The sequence below is a fragment of the Sitodiplosis mosellana genome, unplaced genomic scaffold (assembly GCF_009176505.1).
Source record: "Sitodiplosis mosellana isolate CC-2019 unplaced genomic scaffold, AAFC_SMos_1.0 Smas_scaffold_6226, whole genome shotgun sequence".
Classification (NCBI taxonomy): domain Eukaryota; kingdom Metazoa; phylum Arthropoda; class Insecta; order Diptera; family Cecidomyiidae; genus Sitodiplosis; species Sitodiplosis mosellana.
This window is the reverse complement of record NW_022601467.1, coordinates 10,844,114-10,864,678: the sequence shown is the minus strand read 5'-3', so window position 1 is coordinate 10,864,678 and position 20,565 is coordinate 10,844,114. Positions and strand designations below refer to the sequence as shown.

The 20,565-nt window shown below is 36.5% G+C and overlaps 1 protein-coding gene across 3 annotated transcripts; it reads right to left on the bottom strand.

Moving 5' to 3' along the window:
• Positions 1–1,935: 1,935 nt before the first annotated feature.
• Positions 1,936–18,093, bottom strand: LOC129577923 (kinesin-like protein KIF19). Of its 3 annotated transcripts, XM_055465772.1 has the most exons (10): positions 18,031–18,081; positions 17,885–17,964; positions 9,674–9,795; positions 9,304–9,544; positions 8,983–9,176; positions 4,770–5,194; positions 4,159–4,709; positions 3,527–4,031; positions 3,246–3,416; positions 1,936–3,038 (listed from the first exon to the last, which is right to left on the bottom strand). In XM_055465772.1, exons 3-10 carry the CDS (start codon positions 9,770–9,772, stop codon positions 2,981–2,983), a joined length of 2,244 nt encoding a protein of 747 aa, XP_055321747.1. In that variant the 5' UTR covers positions 9,773–9,795; positions 17,885–17,964; positions 18,031–18,081; the 3' UTR covers positions 1,936–2,980. The 3 variants fall into 3 exon arrangements, with proteins under 3 accessions (XP_055321747.1, XP_055321746.1, XP_055321748.1); XM_055465771.1 differs by having other exon boundaries at positions 17,885–18,093; XM_055465773.1 differs by lacking the exons at positions 17,885–17,964; positions 18,031–18,081 and adding an exon at positions 10,702–11,890 and having other exon boundaries at positions 1,936–2,842.
• Positions 18,094–20,565: the final 2,472 nt, after the last annotated feature.

The window sequence follows — 20,565 nt, the reverse complement described above, 5'->3', positions numbered from 1 at the left end:
AAAATAAATTTCTCAGCGTTGGAATATGGACTCTAATCGCTGATGTATCTTTGTATCCATTGTGGCCCATTTTCAAAGTATGTAATTTTGGAAAAAAATCTATTGAATGGAAGCTCCGATTTGAACAGACATTGTTCGATGCAAAGAGTTGTAACGTTGGTAAATGGCCTTTGTATATGATCAAGCAGAACATCGTCATAGTAGCAGTATTGCAATGAAAGTTGATTGAGCGATTCAGAGCAGTATTCAGCCAAATAGTTATCAATCATTTTATATGCGTCAACTGGGCCATGTCTGCGGCAATAAAACAAAGTAAAATCTAGATGCAAATTCACTATTAAGTGTCCGAAGTTTCGCAGAAGTTTTAATGCCATCGCGGGATTCGAAACGCAAATGTCTGGTTCTGATATTGGTTGTGGGCATTCGCAAAACCTAAATTAAAAAATGAACGTGAATAAAAACACAGCATTTTTTTTTAGTTCAGAGTCAAGGACTTACACATCATCCAATGGCAATCCAAGATCAGTTTTTTTATTGCTGCCATATTTTCGCTTAAAAACTCTGCAAGCTGATGTATAAAGTTGTTTACTCGTATCTGCCACATTTACCAATTCTGACCATTTCAATCGTTCGAAAATCAGTTCTTTACAGTCATCATTTATCGTTGTTAGGCTCAATGATTCAGGAGATGCAGACAACATTTTGATGAATTTTGTGACTTTTTTTGTACACGGTCTTATTATCGCAATTTATTTATAATACTCGTATCAAATGGAAAACAATCAAATTCTTTTGAACTAGTAATTTGTTTTATAATATTGAAATCAGTACAAAATGAAATTTGACCTTTAGAATAATCAACACCATTCTATGCCTTTATTTTCACACTGAAATACTCTGTCCTGTGTAACATATGCATTGCAAATACAAATGTCGTTCCAAAAAAATGCTCTATTTTAGTACTGCGTTTTTTATGTGTTTTAACGCGCATGTGTTTGGATCGTTGTTTAAGAAGGATATTTAAGGCTTTTGAGTAAGTGCTCTAACGGAAAATATTTGAACTAAACAGTCACTTAAGATAAGACAATACTTATTCCTGAGCGTTAGCTCATACCGTTAGGAGACAATCTGGGATGATCTAATGAAAATGAATCGGAATTTCTCCCACACAGATCATCCACCTCAAGATGTCACATGTTACACTATTTAATATGCAGCATACTTCTTATTCTATTCAAACACCGACAGTAAAATGTGAAGTTTAAATGTAGGAAACAGAATAATGATCACTTACTATGAAAATCATTACAATTAAATTAAATCAAATTTATGCAATGTTCACAAGCATTTGTATGGAAAACACCTGAGATAGAGCGAACGTGTAAACCATATAAATGCGTGTACACTGTACAGTGCAAAATAAAGGCGACGTGTTGTTTCAGGAATATGATAATTTGTTGTCTCATAATCGACTGACTCACAAAGTTCATACGGTGTGTGGCACTTACCTAAAATCCACACATTCAGAAGAATAGAATAAATGATCCGTGTTATTCTCCTTGTTTGTTCCATCGTTTGCCTCATGCAAATCCAAACGAAATGGCCACAGAAGCGTGTCAAACGTAAAATGAACAACAAAAACTTTTCAAGCATAATTACTCACGCGACAGGTCGGTTTACCGCCATTCGTATCCTTAAAACGCAATTTGCTTTAAATTTTCATTGTCGCAGCTACAGCTATATCGCATAAACAACGTTAAATTGAATGTTTTGATGCAGCTAAAACGCGCCAATTAAAAACAATTTCAATAATCTCACGGCAAATTATTATTGAACGATTATGATCCAAATCAATACACCAAAGCTCACCCACCCTGAAATGCACAGTGATGCTGTCCATTCAATTTACAAATCAATAAAAGAAACGCCCAAAAATCCTGTGGTTGCAAATAGCTCAAGTTTTTATTTCAAAATAGTACAGATTTTTTTGTAGGGTAAAGGTTTTTTTGTTTTCTTGGTTCAACACAACTAAAATAAACCATTCTAATGCACAATTAAACACATGTCAAACTGCGGTTATTTTTCAAATGGAATGTTTCAAGAATAAAGGCACCAAGTAAAACTTTTGTCAACGACAAAGCAAAAAATGTGGCCGTTGAAGACAGCGAGCAACAGGGAAACAGAACGGAGAGGAAAAAATAAATAACTAACGCTAAATTCTTATCGAAATAGTTGAAGAATTCTGTTGCTAATATGTATTGTCATGAAATGTTATGATATTATGCATTACATGAAAGTCTGAACATACACACACGCAATATTAATTGCAATTGCTGCGCTTTTGACCTAGTTAGTTGTTTGTGCGGGAAATCGACATAAAACTATCTACAGTAAAAGTTATAGATGATGAAGAACATTTTTCAATTTGAGCTCATTTTTGTTGTTGTTGTTGTGTTGTGTTCATTATTATTAGTCTTCAATTTAAGTTCCATTTCAGTAGGTGAACTGTTTTTTTTTTCTTCTTCTTCTTATTAATAATTCATCAATTGTTGTTATATGCTGCACAACAAATCATCAACCAACATTGGTTTACATAATAATGTAATTATTAAATACCCTAATTTATACATTGTTCATGTAACAAATCTACTTACATTGAGCGCGACTGAATCAATTTTCGAACTATCAACTCTTTGATATTCGAAATTTATGGAAACCCTTTATGTTCTTTTATTTTTGGTCTTGCCTAAATCTAAAATGAGTAACGACGAACTTAAGAAAAACAAAACTCTATTTGATGCACAAGTAAAATTATTCAACGTTTTGTGCACTTTGGTTTTCGCTGTAAATAACAAAGAAGAAAATGGAAGAAAAAAGAAGAAAATTTGTTTGATTTCAGCTGAGAAAATAACATTTGACGACAATTTGCTTTACTTCATCTACTTTTCGTGTTTTACTACGGATCAGTGTTTGGAAAAATTCACTCAAACACAGGCATTTTGATGTGGTGCTGGAAATGCCAAAATCGAACACATCTACTACTTTCGTGAGGTTTACATTTAAATGGAGAAAAAAAAACATAATCAATTCCAAAAATTGCTTATACGTTTCTTCGGTTGTTTCGTTTGCACATTTTTTTTTGTTTCGTCTTTTCACACACACACAAACAGTGACACATTTACGAGTTTTTCTTGGTGCTTTTGTTCGGCATTTAGATTTGTGCAAACGAAAAAAATGATTCTCACCTAAACCGACTGGCGGGCTGATTTTTCAATATCGATGGAAGTCGAGGCACCACTGGCGCACCCATTAAACGGTCCGGGTTATCATGTTGTGACGATTGCTTTTGCTCAATGGCCGGCAATGGTGATATTGACCAGTCCGAGCTTGAAGACGAACTTCCCGGTGATCGTTCGCTGTAGAACGAAGAAAAATGGATCAGTTGCATCAATTATTCCAACTGATTGAATTATTATGAAAGAATATTTGGGAAAAATGAAATGCCGATGAATATCAAAAAACTAACCCCTTGGAATAAATCGGTGGAAGCTTTCGGTCGTAGAGTTCACGAGGCGATGATAAACTGCCATTGTATGTGCTGGCATGGATCTCTTGTTGATAAAGCGAATAAAGCTCTTGCAATTCGACCGGTAATTCAACTTTACCATCTTCGATCAGTTTTCGTTGTGTTGAGATAATATCCTCGCATAATCGTCGTTGGCGTTCAGCGCGTAACAATTGCAAATCTCTTCGGCGAAGTTCAGCTTGTCGTGCCAATCGATCAGCTTGCAGTGACACTTTATCCGCTTCTAATTCGTGCACCCGACACAACAGTGCCAATAGCTCCCGTTCATCGTCGCTGCTTATACGATCAGGTAGTTCATCCTCCAGGGCAACACCTTTCTGACGGCACAATTCCAAATCCTTTTCAGTTTGTTCGCGAATTTCTTTGTATCGTTTCGCCTCTCGTTCGATTGCCGCCAATTCGCTCCAAGCCGACTTTAACGCAATATTTCCCTCGGAATCAGAATCTGTCGAAAAACAATCAGATTATTAAAAATATCTTGATCCGCAAATTGCAACGCAGTTTAAGACTCAATTGAAAGGGTAGCAAAGAACAAAAGATGTTGATTTCCCCAAAACGAGCAATTATCTTACCATTTTCATTGTTTTGATCGATTGCCGTGTCATACAATTTGCCCATGCGGCCTTGCCAATGCGAAATAACCATGTGCTGTCGTTCAGCATCCAATTCAAGACCAAGTAAATGACTCTCAGCCTCAAGCAATCGTCGTCGCAGTTTCATTTGTTGTTTGAAAGTGAGAACGATTTGTTCGCGTAAATATCGTAATTCGGCTTTCTTCGTTTGTTCCTCAATTGAATTGGGATTGGCAAGTGCTGCAGCGGCAACGCCGCTCCGCGGTCGTTCGGTAAGCATTTTTGATTTCAGACGTGTAACTTCTTCGCGCAGTTCAGTTACTAAATGCTGATAATGATTTAATGGAAATTCAACGGTTTCCTCCATGAGTTCGGGTTTTTGCAGTCGTGTCGTTATGTGATTGGCACGATCTGCATAAACTAGTGTATTCTTGGTTTCATCGCGATGCTGTGCTTCGGGTGAAACGTGAGCAATCATAACAGTTTTGCATCGACCGCTGAGTGTTTCTTTTAAAAGTCGCGTTAGCTTTGAATCACGGTAGTTGACATACCTGGAATCACAAATGAAAATGAGGCTGATTTATTAGATTTTTTTCTAAGTACCGACATACTTGGCTCCATCCGATAGTGCATTTATGCAATTGCCCAGGGCTAAGAGACTTCGATTGATGTGTGCGCCTTCTTGCAAACGTTTACCGCGATTTTTTGTCTTTTTGGCGCGTTCCGAACCGGCCAAATCGGTGAGATAGAGGCGTCCTTGTTTCGTGCCCAACGGCGTCGAATGTTGTACGGTTACACTGAGCAATGCATGACTTCGTGATGACGTTTGATTGGCGGCCGTTGGTTCCATCGTTCTCGCTTTATTGCCACGAATCAGTAGCGAAATCACTTCTTGTCGATTCGTTGCAATTATCTCCGAAAGACCAGCAACAGTTATACGTTGACCTCGATTATCTTCTCGTAACTCGAGCGGCCCACTCGGATTCAATAAATCCTTAATGAGTTCATTGTAAATTTCCAAATACGAAATGGACACCTTGATATTTAGAGAGAAAAAAAGGCAACAACAACAAAAGCGAAAATGATTTTCAAAACGCAATCAAGAAAATTGAAAGTGATTAATTAACCACACGAATAACACAATTGGCGTTCATGTCGAAAATGTAATGAATATTTGAAAAATCCATTTTGAATCGCCTACAAATCCTAATCAGAAAATAAATCAAAAAAAAAAGTAGAAGAAATCCATCGGTAAAGGTATGTGTCGTTTACCATTTCGCAATCGAATGTTGCAACTATTTTTAAAGTGGAATCTTCAAAATTTCAACACTTCCGAATGTGATTACGTAGTGAAAATAGTTGTGTACGTTCTAGAAAATATGTGAGAAATTCTTCGAAAGTGACACGATTAATTGAAAGCACGTGTAAATACGTTTCATTCATGTCGCCGATAATTCAGTGTTGAGTTGTTTTTTTTTCGGTTTATTTCCATCGTCTGTTTGTGTGTAGGGTAAATCATCTATTTTCGTTCGACAGGCCGTTGCTGTAAAGCTTATTGCGATCACAAACGAAGCCCAGATTCCTTCGCATGTTATATGCTCAACGCAAAAACCATGAGTGCAACAACAGAACATGGATTGTACTGTAGCGCGCGCGTGAATGGTTGTGTGCGACTGTATAGGTTTTGTGACGCTTTCAATTGGAATTCCACAGAGCCGCCCCCAAAATGAAACGTCGGGAAAAAAAGTGAATTGAGCAGGAAAGGAATGAAAGGAAAAGGAAAAGAATGGTGAAAAAAATAAACGCAAACAATACGTAAATAAAGGAATCGAGTCGAATCAACGCGTTTCGTTTAAACATCGAATCCAGCGAGCTGGGTAATTTCAATCAATAAGCATTAGGGCAAGGTTATGTATATAATTATTATTTATAGCATTTCTCGCTTTTCTTTGTGATCTTTCCACCTCTTTCTCTCACTCGTGCGTTTCGCAAACAGTTCGTTTGTGAGAACATGTGCAAAATTCACTTTCTCTGTCCCGCTCACTCGAGTGACAGACAGAAAAGGAGTTTACATGCAAAACCAGCCTGTATACTCTCGATTATTCGCTTTTTTGTTTTGTTTTCGCGTTGATTTCTTTTTCATTTTTTTTCAATAGTATTCGATGAAATCGAACCGAGTGAGCATTTGTTGGAAATATTACACGATTTATTTTGTGTATCGTGTGCGCCAACAACAATCATATACATATATATATATATATTGAGGGAAAAAAATATGACGAAATTCGAAGAAAAAATAAATGTTAAGCGCAGAGTCATTCGTCACATGTTTTCATAAACCTAAAACAACATAGTCTTGGTTGCTCTTGTTTTCCTTTTTTCGAGCAAAAAAAAATAATTTACGATGAATTTCGTGTGTGTGTCGCCACTTGTCACCCCCCGAAAAATAATGAAATATCGTTGTTTTTCTTCTAGCTCATATGTGAAGCGAACAAAAAAAAAACAGCAAAAACATGCAAATCTGACGTTTAATATAAATATACTATTTCTTATTTCGGTTAAGGTTAGCATGCAGAATGGCAGATGTACGCGCTGAATATTTGCTACAATTTTCGTCACGCGTTCTACCGAAAATAAAAATGAAATTTATCAGGTAGCCGTTCATTGTGGTTTGGATTCGGCAAATGCTGTGGTTATAGCGTTAAAAATCAAATTGGTTGCTCACTTTTGTGGAATTAGGTTGTTTAGTGGATGTGTGTGTTTGGCTGTGGGTCGTGCGTGTGAAACGTTCACATTATTACAACAATTTATACATATTCTTACGTTCGAATACGGTGTATAATTTGTAGTTGCGTTCGTTAAATTGCATAAATTAATTAGATCAACGAATTGAGCAATGTAAAAGCATGGATCGATCTTACTGTGTGTCCATTTAGCAAACGGGGCTAACTAGTTTAAGTCGGGACAAATCACAGAACAAATAATAGTATAACCGAGAGCGCGCCGATAAGCTTTGGGCAATTGTTCACTTTATTCTACAAGTTTAACCGAGAAAATGCCGTACCGCTTGGGCTGAGGAATGGCATGCGACAAAAACGATTGCGTTACAGCAATTACAATCGTTTGGCCAAAAAATATTTATTTTTCGTTTTTTTTTCTCGCTCTCTGCTTTTTGCCTAACCCCAATTTAAGCCATTCATTTGGTATGTAAATATTTTGTAAATAATGGCCAAGCTCTCGCGCGTATTTTATTCATAAGTTTTGTAAATTTAAGAATCTATTGACACGAAAACCATTGACCTGACGCCGTCACTCTCTCTCCGATTATGACATTCCTTTCGGTGCTATGACCTAATTTTACGTTGATCTAAATTTGGAAATCAGTTCGGCATAAAGTTAGGGCAAAAAAGAAAAGAAAAAGAAACGTAGGTGTAAGGAGGCGATGTAATTGTAGTCGACGTTACGATAAATCGTGATCAAGATGCCTTTCGACCATTGACCAATTATACTTTGAAAGTTTTGATACCAGTTTTAATCACTCTTTAAACACGTCTCAAATCAAGAGTTTTAACCGCTTTAATTATTGTCATCGTTGAAAAACTTCAAAAACTCTTGATAATTGAATCTTGTTTTTGAACTAATTTTTCCTGTTGTTATTACTGTTCATTCACCACATCGCCATTCATTTATTTGAAATAATATCAATAATTAACTCTAACCAATTCTATTTACATTTTCATATAACTCTATAATCCTATATGATACGATTTTATATGCGATTACAGCAAATCCCGAATAATGAAATCAAACTTATTACTGTAATGAACACGAAGCGTACTTTGTGTTTGTTATGAGCGAGAGAGAATAAAAAACTACTCATATGAGGTGATAAGGTATTCACTTGAAATAATAAACGGATTCCTATTAATTATTAAACGTCGCGTGTAATCGCAATCGTTCAAAGTACTTTTTAAATGGAAGCAATGTGGCGCAGTGTTTGCTTTGCCACACACTCAGATTCGCTACCACTATCAGCAACCGATCAAGTTATACAACAACCGTTGCTGTTGTTTTTATTTTCATTCTGTCTGTGTTTTTTTCTTCTTTCAAAATATCAGAACAAAAAACATAAACTGTATCCTTCGTTTATATTCAAATGTGATGAATGATTAGATAAAAAAGACCTACCCCCGAAAAAACGAAAACGTCATATTCGTCGTGAATGGTGTGTTATGGTTCAAATTTTGTTTCTCTACTGTTTGTCATGAATTGCTTTCGATAGGATTCGGAAGTTGAAAAGCATTTCTATGCTAATGCATGGATTCGTTCGGTCGGTGACTGTGTGTCAATGCTTTCTAAATGCGCCATATCTTATCCTCAATTAATATATGCGAAGCTCGTTTATGCTATGCACACATCAAGGCAATAGGGAAAAAAGCAGACACACACATATCCATAAAAAAGCACTAATCAAACAATGATGAACTTTGGCGTCGGCAACAGTGAACAGGATGGCAACAATTCTTGAGACCGACATAATCAAAACAAACTCCAATATCAAGTATATGCTCGAATTAATACACTTTAACATTACTTAGCTCACGTAATTGCTTCGATGTGTATTCATTTCAAGAGCGGTTTCCCTTCATACTACTGTCCATTCGTAGTGTGATATAATGTTGCTAACGATATATCGGTATTTTTGATTTTCAAATGGCTTTTAAAAAAGAATCGCAATTTTTACTTCCGAAGCAACTCCGTAACAGCCATGAACAAATCAAAATTAATCATTAATAACCAATTCGAATTGAATGTATTAATTACCTTGAATGATTCGGGGTTGTCAGCCTGTTCGACATGTCGAAAGATTTCATCCATTGCTTTTACCATTAGGCCGCCGTCCGTTGATTGTGTTTGAACCGATATGGCCGTTTTTGGTGGAAATTCGGCTGCTGATGAAGATATCGGTGTGCCAGCCACCTTTCGTGGATTTGCCCCGAGCATTGTGTGTGTTTTGCCTTCGGAAAAGGAAAAGAAATAACATTCAACACCGAAATCGATTTCAATCAAATTCCGATCGTGGAAAGCGAAATTTCCGTTTTGTAATTTCGTTAATTTATTATGATTATTAGTATATATTATTACCTGAACCGGTGGCACCGTACGCAAATACGGCCGCACTATATCCTTTGAGAACGTCTTTAATAAGTGGCGATGTCGTTGTCTGGTACACTTCATCTTGTGTTGAATCCTCAGCAAATACATAATCGTACATGTATTTCTTGGGTTTATTGTGGCCATCGTCGAAGTAGAGTGATTTCTTGGAAAATACTTGAATGCATTTGTCTTCCTTCAAATTGATCGGCGGTCGAACACGAACAGCAACCTAATTGAATGAATCCAATGTTTCCAATGACATTCAAACTTCAATTTTGATTTTAAATGTGTTACAACACACAAACACATACGAAAAATTGACAAGTATGACATGCTAATTTAAACGATATTTCCTTACCATTAATCGTTCTTCACCAACTTGAACTGGATTTGTTGACGATGAACTGCTGCCGCTGCTTGACGAATGGTTGCTCGTCATATTGCCCTTATTTATCATTCAATCTACACACTCACACACACCTTGAAAGAAATAAAGAATATTTTCACAAGCTGCAGTCCCATTGATTTTTCTGCTATTTTCTTTTCGGTTTTCGATCGATGATGGATTATGAGCGACGGGAAGGGAGAGGGAAGGGGACAGGAGTTGAATTGAAATAATATCCAAAAAACAATGGCCTGTAACGATGTGGAATGCAAATTTGAAAAATTCAATGTGAATTTACTCGAACCGCATAGAGAGACCATTGTGTAAATCCCACCAGTAATAGTGCTCGCCAAAGCAATAGCTGTTGCATTCAATTCGTTTTGTGGTGAGGGTCGGTCAATAAGCGGCGGTCCGAATAAACGGGCGGCTATAAAAAGCACTTAAGAAGAAAAACGAAGCTCGTTGCTTTGAAATCCAATATCTGGAATCTTGTATCGTTTCCTTTGATGCGATATTTCAAAAAAGGAAAAATGTAAATTCCCAACCGACTGACGTAATAAACCAGAACATATAAATTGCTTGCGAGAAGCATTCAAAGGATGTGCATAGCAAATGTTGCCCTCAACCGCAATTCACACGTACTTGGATTGGTGGCTGATTGCACAGACGCTATTGTTTTTTTCTCTCTCTCTCTCTCTCTCTCTTCATTTCTGTTCTGTTGCCGTCTAAATGATATTGATTAATGATTCGCTTCATTATTCTGTATCGCCAAAGCAATTGGATTATTTACTAATTATTTCAGATTAACGTCAATCGTCTGATGGAACAAAACAAACGACTCGGAATCCAGATAATTGAATGGAAGCTTTTTTTTTTAACATACAACGAAACGACAGCAACAACAAAAAACATGGATGGTGTTCGTGAATGATCAATATGTATGGTTATAAAATTGTTAGAAGGTCATTGTTGGATAAAGGTTGATTGATTTTGATCCATACCCTTTCTATTGTTTGTAAAACGATCTTTTTCTTGATTTGGTAAAACTTATGACTCTTCAGTCTTTTTATATAGCATTTCAACACACTTTTTATGCCACAAATACAAAAATCCAACACAAAAAATCAATTCATCGGCAAATGTTTTCTTTTATTTGCAAGTGATTCACTTTGAAATAATAGAAATTGCGCACTCGGTTCACAAATAATTATTCCTTTTTGATCATATATTGTATTATGGGAGGGCACTTGAGCTATAATAATATCTTGAGCAAATATCGCCAAAAGCGCGACTGTCACATCATGAAAAAAATCAACAAGAACACAAAATAGCCAAGAATTTCGTTCTTTTCACAACTAAAACATGCAAAGTCTTTTGTAGCTTTTGCTAACGTCACCGTAAATCAATTCGCTCTTTTTCTCTCATTCTCTGTATATTTTCGGTATTATTCTCTGTTGAATTGTTAGTCGGCGGTATTTTTTCGGTTTTCTTCTTGTTCTCTTCACTTTGTTTCACATATATGCTATTGTTCATAAAAGTAACTATCGCTTATGATTGCACTAAAGACACTGTGATTTCACCGAAAGCGAAGAAGAAAAACCATTTTTTTTCTCCTATTTTCCAAATAACGCAAATAATATTGTATCGCTTAATGAAATTTGTATGAAGCCGATGGACGACGCTTTTAAATACCACACCAACCAAATGCCGCACACTCAACTTGAGCTATAAGCGATGAAGAGTTGTGAGTGCCATGAAAATTCAAAGGATACTGTTTCCAGCACGGATCGCTGTGCCAGCTTTATACCGTTACAAACCCAAGTTACTTGTGCCGACAAGCACATGAAAATGTGCTTCGGGGCGCTATATAACACTGTCTCATAATTATATGTATAACTTATTAAGGAATAGCAGCAAAGGTACAGAGAAAAAAAAACATTTACCAGGGCATATTTTAACTGGTAGCTCTACCGGATTCCGGTAGTTCCAAATTCTAATCCGGTAGTTCTCAACGAAAAGTCCGGTAGTTGAAAATTAACATATAATTCAAACATTTTTTCTGTACATTTTGCTTCTAACGATGCTAAAAATGTTTAATTAAACTTATTTAAAACCAATATTATTCAGAAGCAATATTATATCGATTCTATGCATTCTGCGTTCAAATTACCTAGGGAATTTAACCTCATTTTTGGAATCATTTAGGCTTTCAAACATTTGACATCATTATTATTGGAGACGCCTATGCCTATTATACTTTTAACATAATTCTGCCAAAGATAGAACAAAATTCAAAGCTTATTTGTGTATTGTTGTGAGGCGTCTTCATTAAATTCGTCGATATAATGTAAAACTTGAATTGACGCCAAGCTTCCCTAGGTAATCTGACGAGATAACGGAAACCGCAAAAATAAACATGAGCAAAAAGTGCTACATCTGCTGGAAAGAAATCAAAGCGATGTTTACGAAAATGATGAAATACAATATATTGGCCAAAAAGAGTTACAGTACTGCTGTCCAACACAATTTGCAATGCTCAATGAACAAAATACAAAAAAATTATGGTATATTGGAGGTCACAATTCAGTCGGTGTAGAATTTTAATACGATGCACATGACATTGATAGTTTAATTGAATGTCCGAGAATGAAAACGCAACTTCTATTCACAACACATATAAGTGAAACAAAAATAAAAAATTTATTGAAATGAAACAACAAAATCGAATTTTTTCAAAGTGTAACAACAAAAAAGATTTTTTTAAAGTGTAACATCTGTATGTAGTAAGTGTAACAACATACCGATTCATTCTCGGACATTCAATTATTGTATCCGATTCCAATACAGTACATTGAAAATGCGTGCTCCAGAAAAGAGAAAAGGATCAATTTGGAAAAAAAAGTGCCAAAAGTGAGTTGGTTTCAATGGAAGAAAAGAACACCGAAAGTCGCTACTGAAGTAATTGAACTACGCATTTATATTGTAAGGGAGAATTCACTCATTTGCGTCCTTCTTTAAAATTGTGACGAAGCTCATGTTGAATGTAGCGATCACTCATCATTGATGATACCAAATTTTCCAAATAAATGTGTGCCCTGCCTATAATTTGCCATTATCATCTTTTATTTTTATTTTTACGGTAGTTCTAAAAATTCCTTAAAATATTCCCTGCCATTTACAGCATACATTGACACGAATTCCTTTTTTCCGTTCGACTCTCTCTATCTCTCTCTTACTCATTCACTCACCCAGTCTCTATCTAAGCATAAAACATTCAATGTGAACTGACTCTATGGCCCCAGTATAAATAACACACAAAATAACATAAACAATATAACCAATGTATATGGATCGGGTATGCGTATGTAGGATTTTCAGGTGGCTTTTGCCTTAATTCAGCAGTTAGATTCAAGTGTAAATTGTGGTGTAGTCCAAATGACGCGTTTTATATAAACATTCACCACGTAGGCCGCTGTGTAGTAACAATGAATCAATACAATTAAAATGAATATCAACATCGGCCACTAAGCATACCGTTCGTGCACTTCGATCCTTTTTTTTGGCTCCAACTAATGCCAATTGTACAAACTGTACGCAGACCCTTTGCAACGCAAAAAAAAACACACATACAATATTGGATCGGACACGCTTCCGAATAACGCGATGAACTCACAGGCAATGAAAAACCATTTCAACGATTCGGAATGCTATTTCGATTTTTTTTTTTTTTAAATGAATAGGAAACTTTGGCACAAAACATCGAAATGTCATATTCTTGAAGTGAACTTTGGAGAAAAAATGACCTGTAAGCTTCCGTTTTTCTAAATAATTCTTATTTATAAAAATAGATTATTTGTGGCCGCCTTTGAAGTATGTGAGTCGTTTTGTGTGTTATTTATTCTCAATGCATAAAAAACAAGGTCAATTTCCAGAGAGAGAAAAAACACGTAGACAAGAAATTAAATACAAAGAAATTACATTGATATTTTATGCTTAGAATTCTTCCGATCGTAAACGGGAACGCATTAAAAATTTTATTTCAAATGAAATTAAATTTTCAATAGAGCAATGCGATCGCCGAAATAAGGACTCCGAATGGTAAACAATTCAAGATCACGGAATGATATACATCAGTGCAATGCGGTTTGTTACAATGATAAATAAACAATTTATGATTGAGCCAGTTCACTTTTGTCAAAGTAAATTTTCCCACCCAAGTGGACACATCCGACGCACCAGCGGTCACAACAAAATACGAACTGATACTGACCTTTGATTCGCTTGGCTGCGCTCACTACAATTAAGGCGTGCATTTCAAGTTCATAGCGGGTGGCAAATTGTAATTGGTTGAGGTTGCTTTAAAAACTCCTATTCAATGTGTGAATTACATGTCCACAAATCACTTGATCTGGTCATTACTTCCAAATAAAGCGAATTGCTTCATGAAAAATTTCGCCTAATTTCTAACCAATTTCTTTCCATTCATACTATCCTTCTTATTCAATCATCTTGAATTAAACGCGATCAATCGCACAATAATACGAATTTTTACCTGGGCACCTTGGTTCAAAGCAGTAGAAAAGAAAATGAAATGAACAAACAATGAATTGTCAATATTTCGTTTCAATTAGGAGCATTGAAAACAGTCGGGAGTAAGTCAGAGCAAATAAAAATGTCCATTGTAATTATTATTAAACGAAGACAGAGATAAGCTAATGCGATAAATTGAAATGGTATTTCGAATTATTTCGTGAGTTTTGTTGATTTTTCGCATTTCAAATGGGGTTTCCAGAAAGTTGGTCAAGAGTAGCTATAATGTGCACGACACAACAAAACTCGATCCGATATTTACATTGTCATTCACATTCCTCTTTCGTTTGTCGAACCAACAATTGAAGCAGAAAGTTGTTCATTTTTATGGTGCTTATAGAGCTATAAGCACTTTTAAGTGGAAAAAACGTTGGAAGTTGGAAATTTTCCATGTGTAGCAGCAACAATCAAATGGAAATTGTCACAATTTCCAATGGCGTCTCCATTTTTTGTTCGTTCTGCCAATGAAAAGGGAGAGTTGATTAAGCTCCGCTCATAAGTTTGTGCTTTGGTTGAAGTCTCGATAAAGCTTTTCGGCTTGTGGTCGCGTGATTAAGCTTTTTTTTCAAAGGTGTGTACAAAAGGCACGACCAATACGGCATACTACGCATTAGCATATTATACTCCACTGTTACAGCGACACACTTGATTGTGGCACATGCAAATACATATTCAACGAAAGCTCATACAACGTTGCGATGACTCAAAACCAAAACATTCAACGTGACATAATCGCACTCGCTTCGAACCGAACCGATTATTTTAAATAATTTCGATGCAAGGCATTTTGTTTTTTTTCAATTGTTGCTGTTGGTTATAGTCTGATAGCCGATTGCATCTTATGGGACAATCGATTCGTTTGCATAATGTTCCGATGTCATTTTCAAATGACACACATTCATTTTGGCCGGAAACCAACTTGTTGCAAATAAAGACACACTCAAACCAAATTTGAGATAGACATTGGACAATTTGTGTGAGAGAGCGCAGAAGAGAAAAAAAACACTCGATCATACGATGCAATTCAATAATTTTCGCAGTAATCACGTCAGCCAACCAGATAGATAGAGAGACTGGGAGAAAGGGAAAGAGTGAAATGATGCAAATCAAATAGTAAACAATCAACAAATGTAAAAATAAACAAAGGTTACCAGTGTTTGGATTTGAATCAAAATAAACCGAAACTAAATCAACAAATAAATTACATTTTTTTGCGAGCCATGGCGCTTATTTTATGCGCCGTTTGTCACATATACCAAACAATAACACATTCATGACGACGACGACGACAACGGCGGCGGCGACAGTAGTGGTGAAAACAACGGCTGGCTACAGCAGCAGCAGCAGAAGAAGAAGAAGAAGAAGAAGAAGAAGAAGAAGAAGATGAAAAAACGATCAATTTTCTCGCCCATTTTGCAATTAATTTATATATGCCAATTTCCATTTTGAATATTTCATTTTGGTATGAGCCTGTTGTTGTTGTTGTTGCTATTGCTGTTGTTGTTGTCTGTAATCGACGTGAAATTGTTCGCATAGATATAAACACACGGTGCACACACAAAATCGGTGGCGTCGACCGAGAGCCAACGAACGAACGAACGAACGAACGAACGAGCGCTGTGTTCATGATTACATAATCGGTGTGATTGACTTGTGTTTTGAGACGACGTACGTAATATGAACTCACCAAATCGAGTTGACCCACGATACAGCATTCTGGCTACCGACACAATTGAGAAAGTGCTATTTTGTTTGTTTGTTGTTGATATTTTTTCACTTCTTCGTTAACCCAATGCATTGAACTATTGCCGGCGAAAGTGACAGCCACCTCTAATCCATGCGTACACCATGTAAAAGGCAACAAAAGGGAAAAATTCGATGCGGACGATGAAACACACGAGAATAAAAGATAGGAAGCGATATGTGGTAGCGAAATAAAAAAATTGATGGGCAAAATACGAAATAGCCATAATTAGGATTTCAATCGGTTTATAAATAGAAACTAATAAGATAAGAGAATCAGAAAAAAAATTCTCTCTTATTTCGATTTGTTTACTTCGGAACAAATTGATGGGATTTTGTTATCATTTCCATTTCGATTTCGCACTCGAAAACCAGGCGCACACACCAAAATGATGATGAAACAAAACGAAAAAGAAGCAACTGTTTATCATCAAACGTGACTATTTTTTCTCGCTTCCTCTATCTCTCTCTCTCGCGTGTGATTGTGCATTTTTTTTCTTCTGTTCGTCTCTCTTTTGATTCCAACTTCAATCGAAACACAATCAAACCGAATCAATACTGCGTACGTGTTCATCGTGTTATCAATGGTTAGTTTGTGGTTGTTTGCGCTACCTTCTTTTTTTTCTCTCTCCCTCTCTCTGCGGAGAGGAATAGATAGATTCTCTCTATCTCATTCGAATCAACTCACTCACGTTACTGCTGTAATACATGCAAATGCGTGTAGAAAAAAAAATTGTATGATAAGTAGCTGCGGTGGCCGCAGTACAACAACAATACCAATAGCTGCAATAGAATGTTCGAGATATTGAACGCAATCGGTAAAGTTGATTGAACAAATAAAATGTGTTTTTTTTCTTGTTGTTGTTTCTGTTGTTGTTGTTGCTTCTCTTGTCGAAAAAAAAAATTATATAATCGGATGAATCAGCGGTGTAAGGCGACATTGTTGCATCTTCCGGCATTTGTGATGGGCGCCCGAAATGATCAAAAGCTCCAACATTTCCTAATATGACCATAAATTTTGACCACGCACAACAGTTTGCCATATTCCATTTCATGCTCTCGCTTCGGTTGATTTGCATTTGTGTCTCTGATTCTTTTTTTTACATGCTTTTGTTGCTGTTGTTGTTTGTTTGCCCGTTGAATGCATGCACACGACAACACATATGGTCGATATTGCGAGCAATTGGATGGATGGATGGATGGGCGATGGGTATGGTATGTATTATGGTGTGTCAACTAAGAACGATATAAAGTGTATTCAAATAACGTGTTTAGAGAAAATTGTGATGAAGTCAATGACAGCAAATAGAATCGGATTGACTTGGTTGGGCTGGCTGGTCTGATGCCACAATGATGACATTTGTCATATATGCATGGCACACGCTATTATTGTTGCCTTTGTCGAGTGGTTTTTCTCTTTTCGCTGAGAGCGCGACGAGAGAAGAGAAAAGCCGAGAGAAAGAAAGAGAACGAGAGAGAAAAGAAAAAGAAGCAAACGCACCTCATAAATCTGAATGTGCATTGTTATGGAAAGCCATAGAATCAGAGAGACCACAATTCGAAATGAAAGAGAAAAATAAAGACCGAAGTGAAGAAGCCGTAGGGAAATGCAATCGTCGAACAATGATAATAATGCTAACAATTAAGTAATTTTGTTAGCGTAAACATCGTCATAAGCGCGAAGTGTCGAAGGCGAATAGAAGAACTGAATAGTCGTAAAAAATCAACTAAATGAAATCTAATATGTACATTCTATTAACCGGCACAAGGGCAAAGGACCAACAACCTCACAAATATAGAAATCATACACGACCAAAAACGAATGAAAAACAAAATAATACTTGCGCTCACCAACACTTGTACGCGCGGGTTCTCACACACAGAGCCAATTGCATTCGCCAGCTACGAGCTGAACGGCAAGAAAATGATAGCTGAGAAATAAAATAAAGCAAAATCAACAGAAAAATTGCAATGCACTGCACATGCACACAACAAACCAATATTACTCGAGCCATATAGCTGGCTCTCATTCTCCCATACTCGCTCGCTCGCTCTCTTGCTCTCACTCCATTTGAATTGTCGCGTTCTCGCTCTTTCGCGCTGCCTGCACAATATTTACCACTTACCTCATCATCATCATCATCATCGGATCGGCATACAGCGCAAATTCGCGTCATCACATCTATTTACGACACCCGAACGCAAGTGAGACCGAGATGGAGAGAGACGATGTGAGTCGTCGTGCATTTCACACAATTACAATGTTGTGCTGCATTTTGTGCATTCACAAAACCGAAGTCCCTCGCCAGCTAGCTACGTTTGTGTGAGCGAGCTAGCCAACGAATGAACGAGTGTATTTATTTATTTATTTATCGTATGGCAGAGTGTGTTTTTTCTTTAATTCTCTTCGTTAAATTCATTCGTTGTTTGTTGCGTTCGTCGTTTTTCATAATAATTGCACATGAAATGCATTTGTTCGAACGTTCAGTGTCGGTCATGCACACGCATCGATTTCGTTTGTAGACAAAATTTACGCGCGCGGGGCAAAAAACCATCAAATCGTGTCATTTTACGAATATTACACGAATAAAAAAAAGCAGCGAAACAAAGCAATATATAAAATGCACACACAATTTTCAGTGAATTCAAATGCAAAAAAAAAAATAAAATCCAACACGCAGCCAGAGCCACGATTAGCTTCAATTAGCTAAAGCAAAACGACACAGTCTTGGGCTTCAGAAGATGAACTCAGCATAGATTTAAATGTGTGTTAACTCGAAATGAAACATGATTCATTGCAAACCCCTGGACGAATATCATTACTATGTTGATTTGACACGTCCACTCAAACACAAAATTCTAGATTTTTTCTGTATACACACAATATCTAGCTGGCTATCTATCTATCTATCTAGCTATCATACTATCTATTTTTATATATCTATCTACGAAACGACCAAGCGAACGAACGAACAAACGATTGAACAGAGCGATGAAAAAAAGTCACACACCAAGAGAGATCTTTTGACTCTTTTCGGAAAGCACAAAAATGTATAAAACAGCTAATTTGTGATCAGAGTACAAACCACTGAACAGTAGTTGCGCGCGATGGAGAGAGATAATAATGCATACAGAAAAATAACACAAAACGCCCGTAAAGTAGAAGACAACAAAACAGTCAACAAAAACAGCACACACACAAAAGCACATAATGAACTGAAAAGAAAGAAACAGACTCAAATTAAACTTATAGTAAAAGATGAAAAGAAAATGCGCGAATCAAATTATGAATTCAGCGTAATGGACTGAATGGCGGACAACGGGTTAAATATTGTGTGTGACAAGGAAAATGCGAATATAAATCATTCATTTAAAATGCATCGTACTGCACTGGTTGCAATTTATGCATATTATTTTCTCCCATTTATTTAAATTTCTCTTTTTTCATCAATGTCGATTATTTGCTGGTGTGAGTTTGTCTGTTTTTTTTTAAATAAATTTTGTTTCTTTTCCTTTTTTTCCATTCGTTTTATTCTTTTTTTTCTCTCTCTCTGCGCTTTTTTCGTGTGTGGTGTGTGTTTTTTTCTTCTTTATTCGTTTCATTCGTATTTTTGGATGTCTTTTTTTTCTTTCTATATTTTAATTTTATCGTTATTATTTTAATGGTATTGTTTGTTTGGTGTAAAAGCGTCGCCACCGTATGCATTGCTATTTCACTGATGATTTGGCTTTCTTGCCGTTTGCAAAAAATGAAGCAAAAAAAAAAATCTAATTTTCACCAGCATTTGTGGCCCTTTGCGTCTCTCTTGCCGCTCACGCTCGTGCCCGCCTGCCTGCCTGACTCACACCGATTTCTCTTCCGAACCGTAGTTTTCTGGTGGATTTTTTATTCCATTTCCTTTCAATGTTTCACATTTCACATCGGTTTGCTCTATTGGAAATTCTTATTTGTAGAAAACGGTCTTTGCGCTGGCATTTTGTGCCATTTTTTTTCGTGTCGTTTTCTTTCGCTAAATATGTAGCATATATATACCCAATGCCGATACACTTTGAATACTTAAGACCTGAACGGTATACAATCGAATGAAGAACGAGTAAAAAAAAAATCAACGCCAAAATAAAACCGAAAAAAAATTTGACTGCGTTTGAATTTGGTGCTCAGTGTTTCGCAAGCATATATGCATATTTTTAAGCCCATAGCCAGACAGTGCACATATCGCATTCAGCGCGATATCGATTGAGCACGCAAATCACATTCATTCGTCGTTGGTCGCCGTTGATTCAACACTTTTCTCTCTCTCTCTCGCTCGCTCTTCGCTCCTACTTTTTCTTCTCTCTTTATATACTCATCTATTTCACATCGTGCATTAATTTCACAGTTTGGTTTATAATCTTGTCTATAGTCTATATCATGTGGTTAGGCTTGCCGATTTGACTTTTATCATATTCGATTGCACTCCATGATCTGTTGGCCAAAAGAAAGGTGAAAAAGAAAGCCATTTCAAATAAAAAGAACGTTTATTTATGTTTTT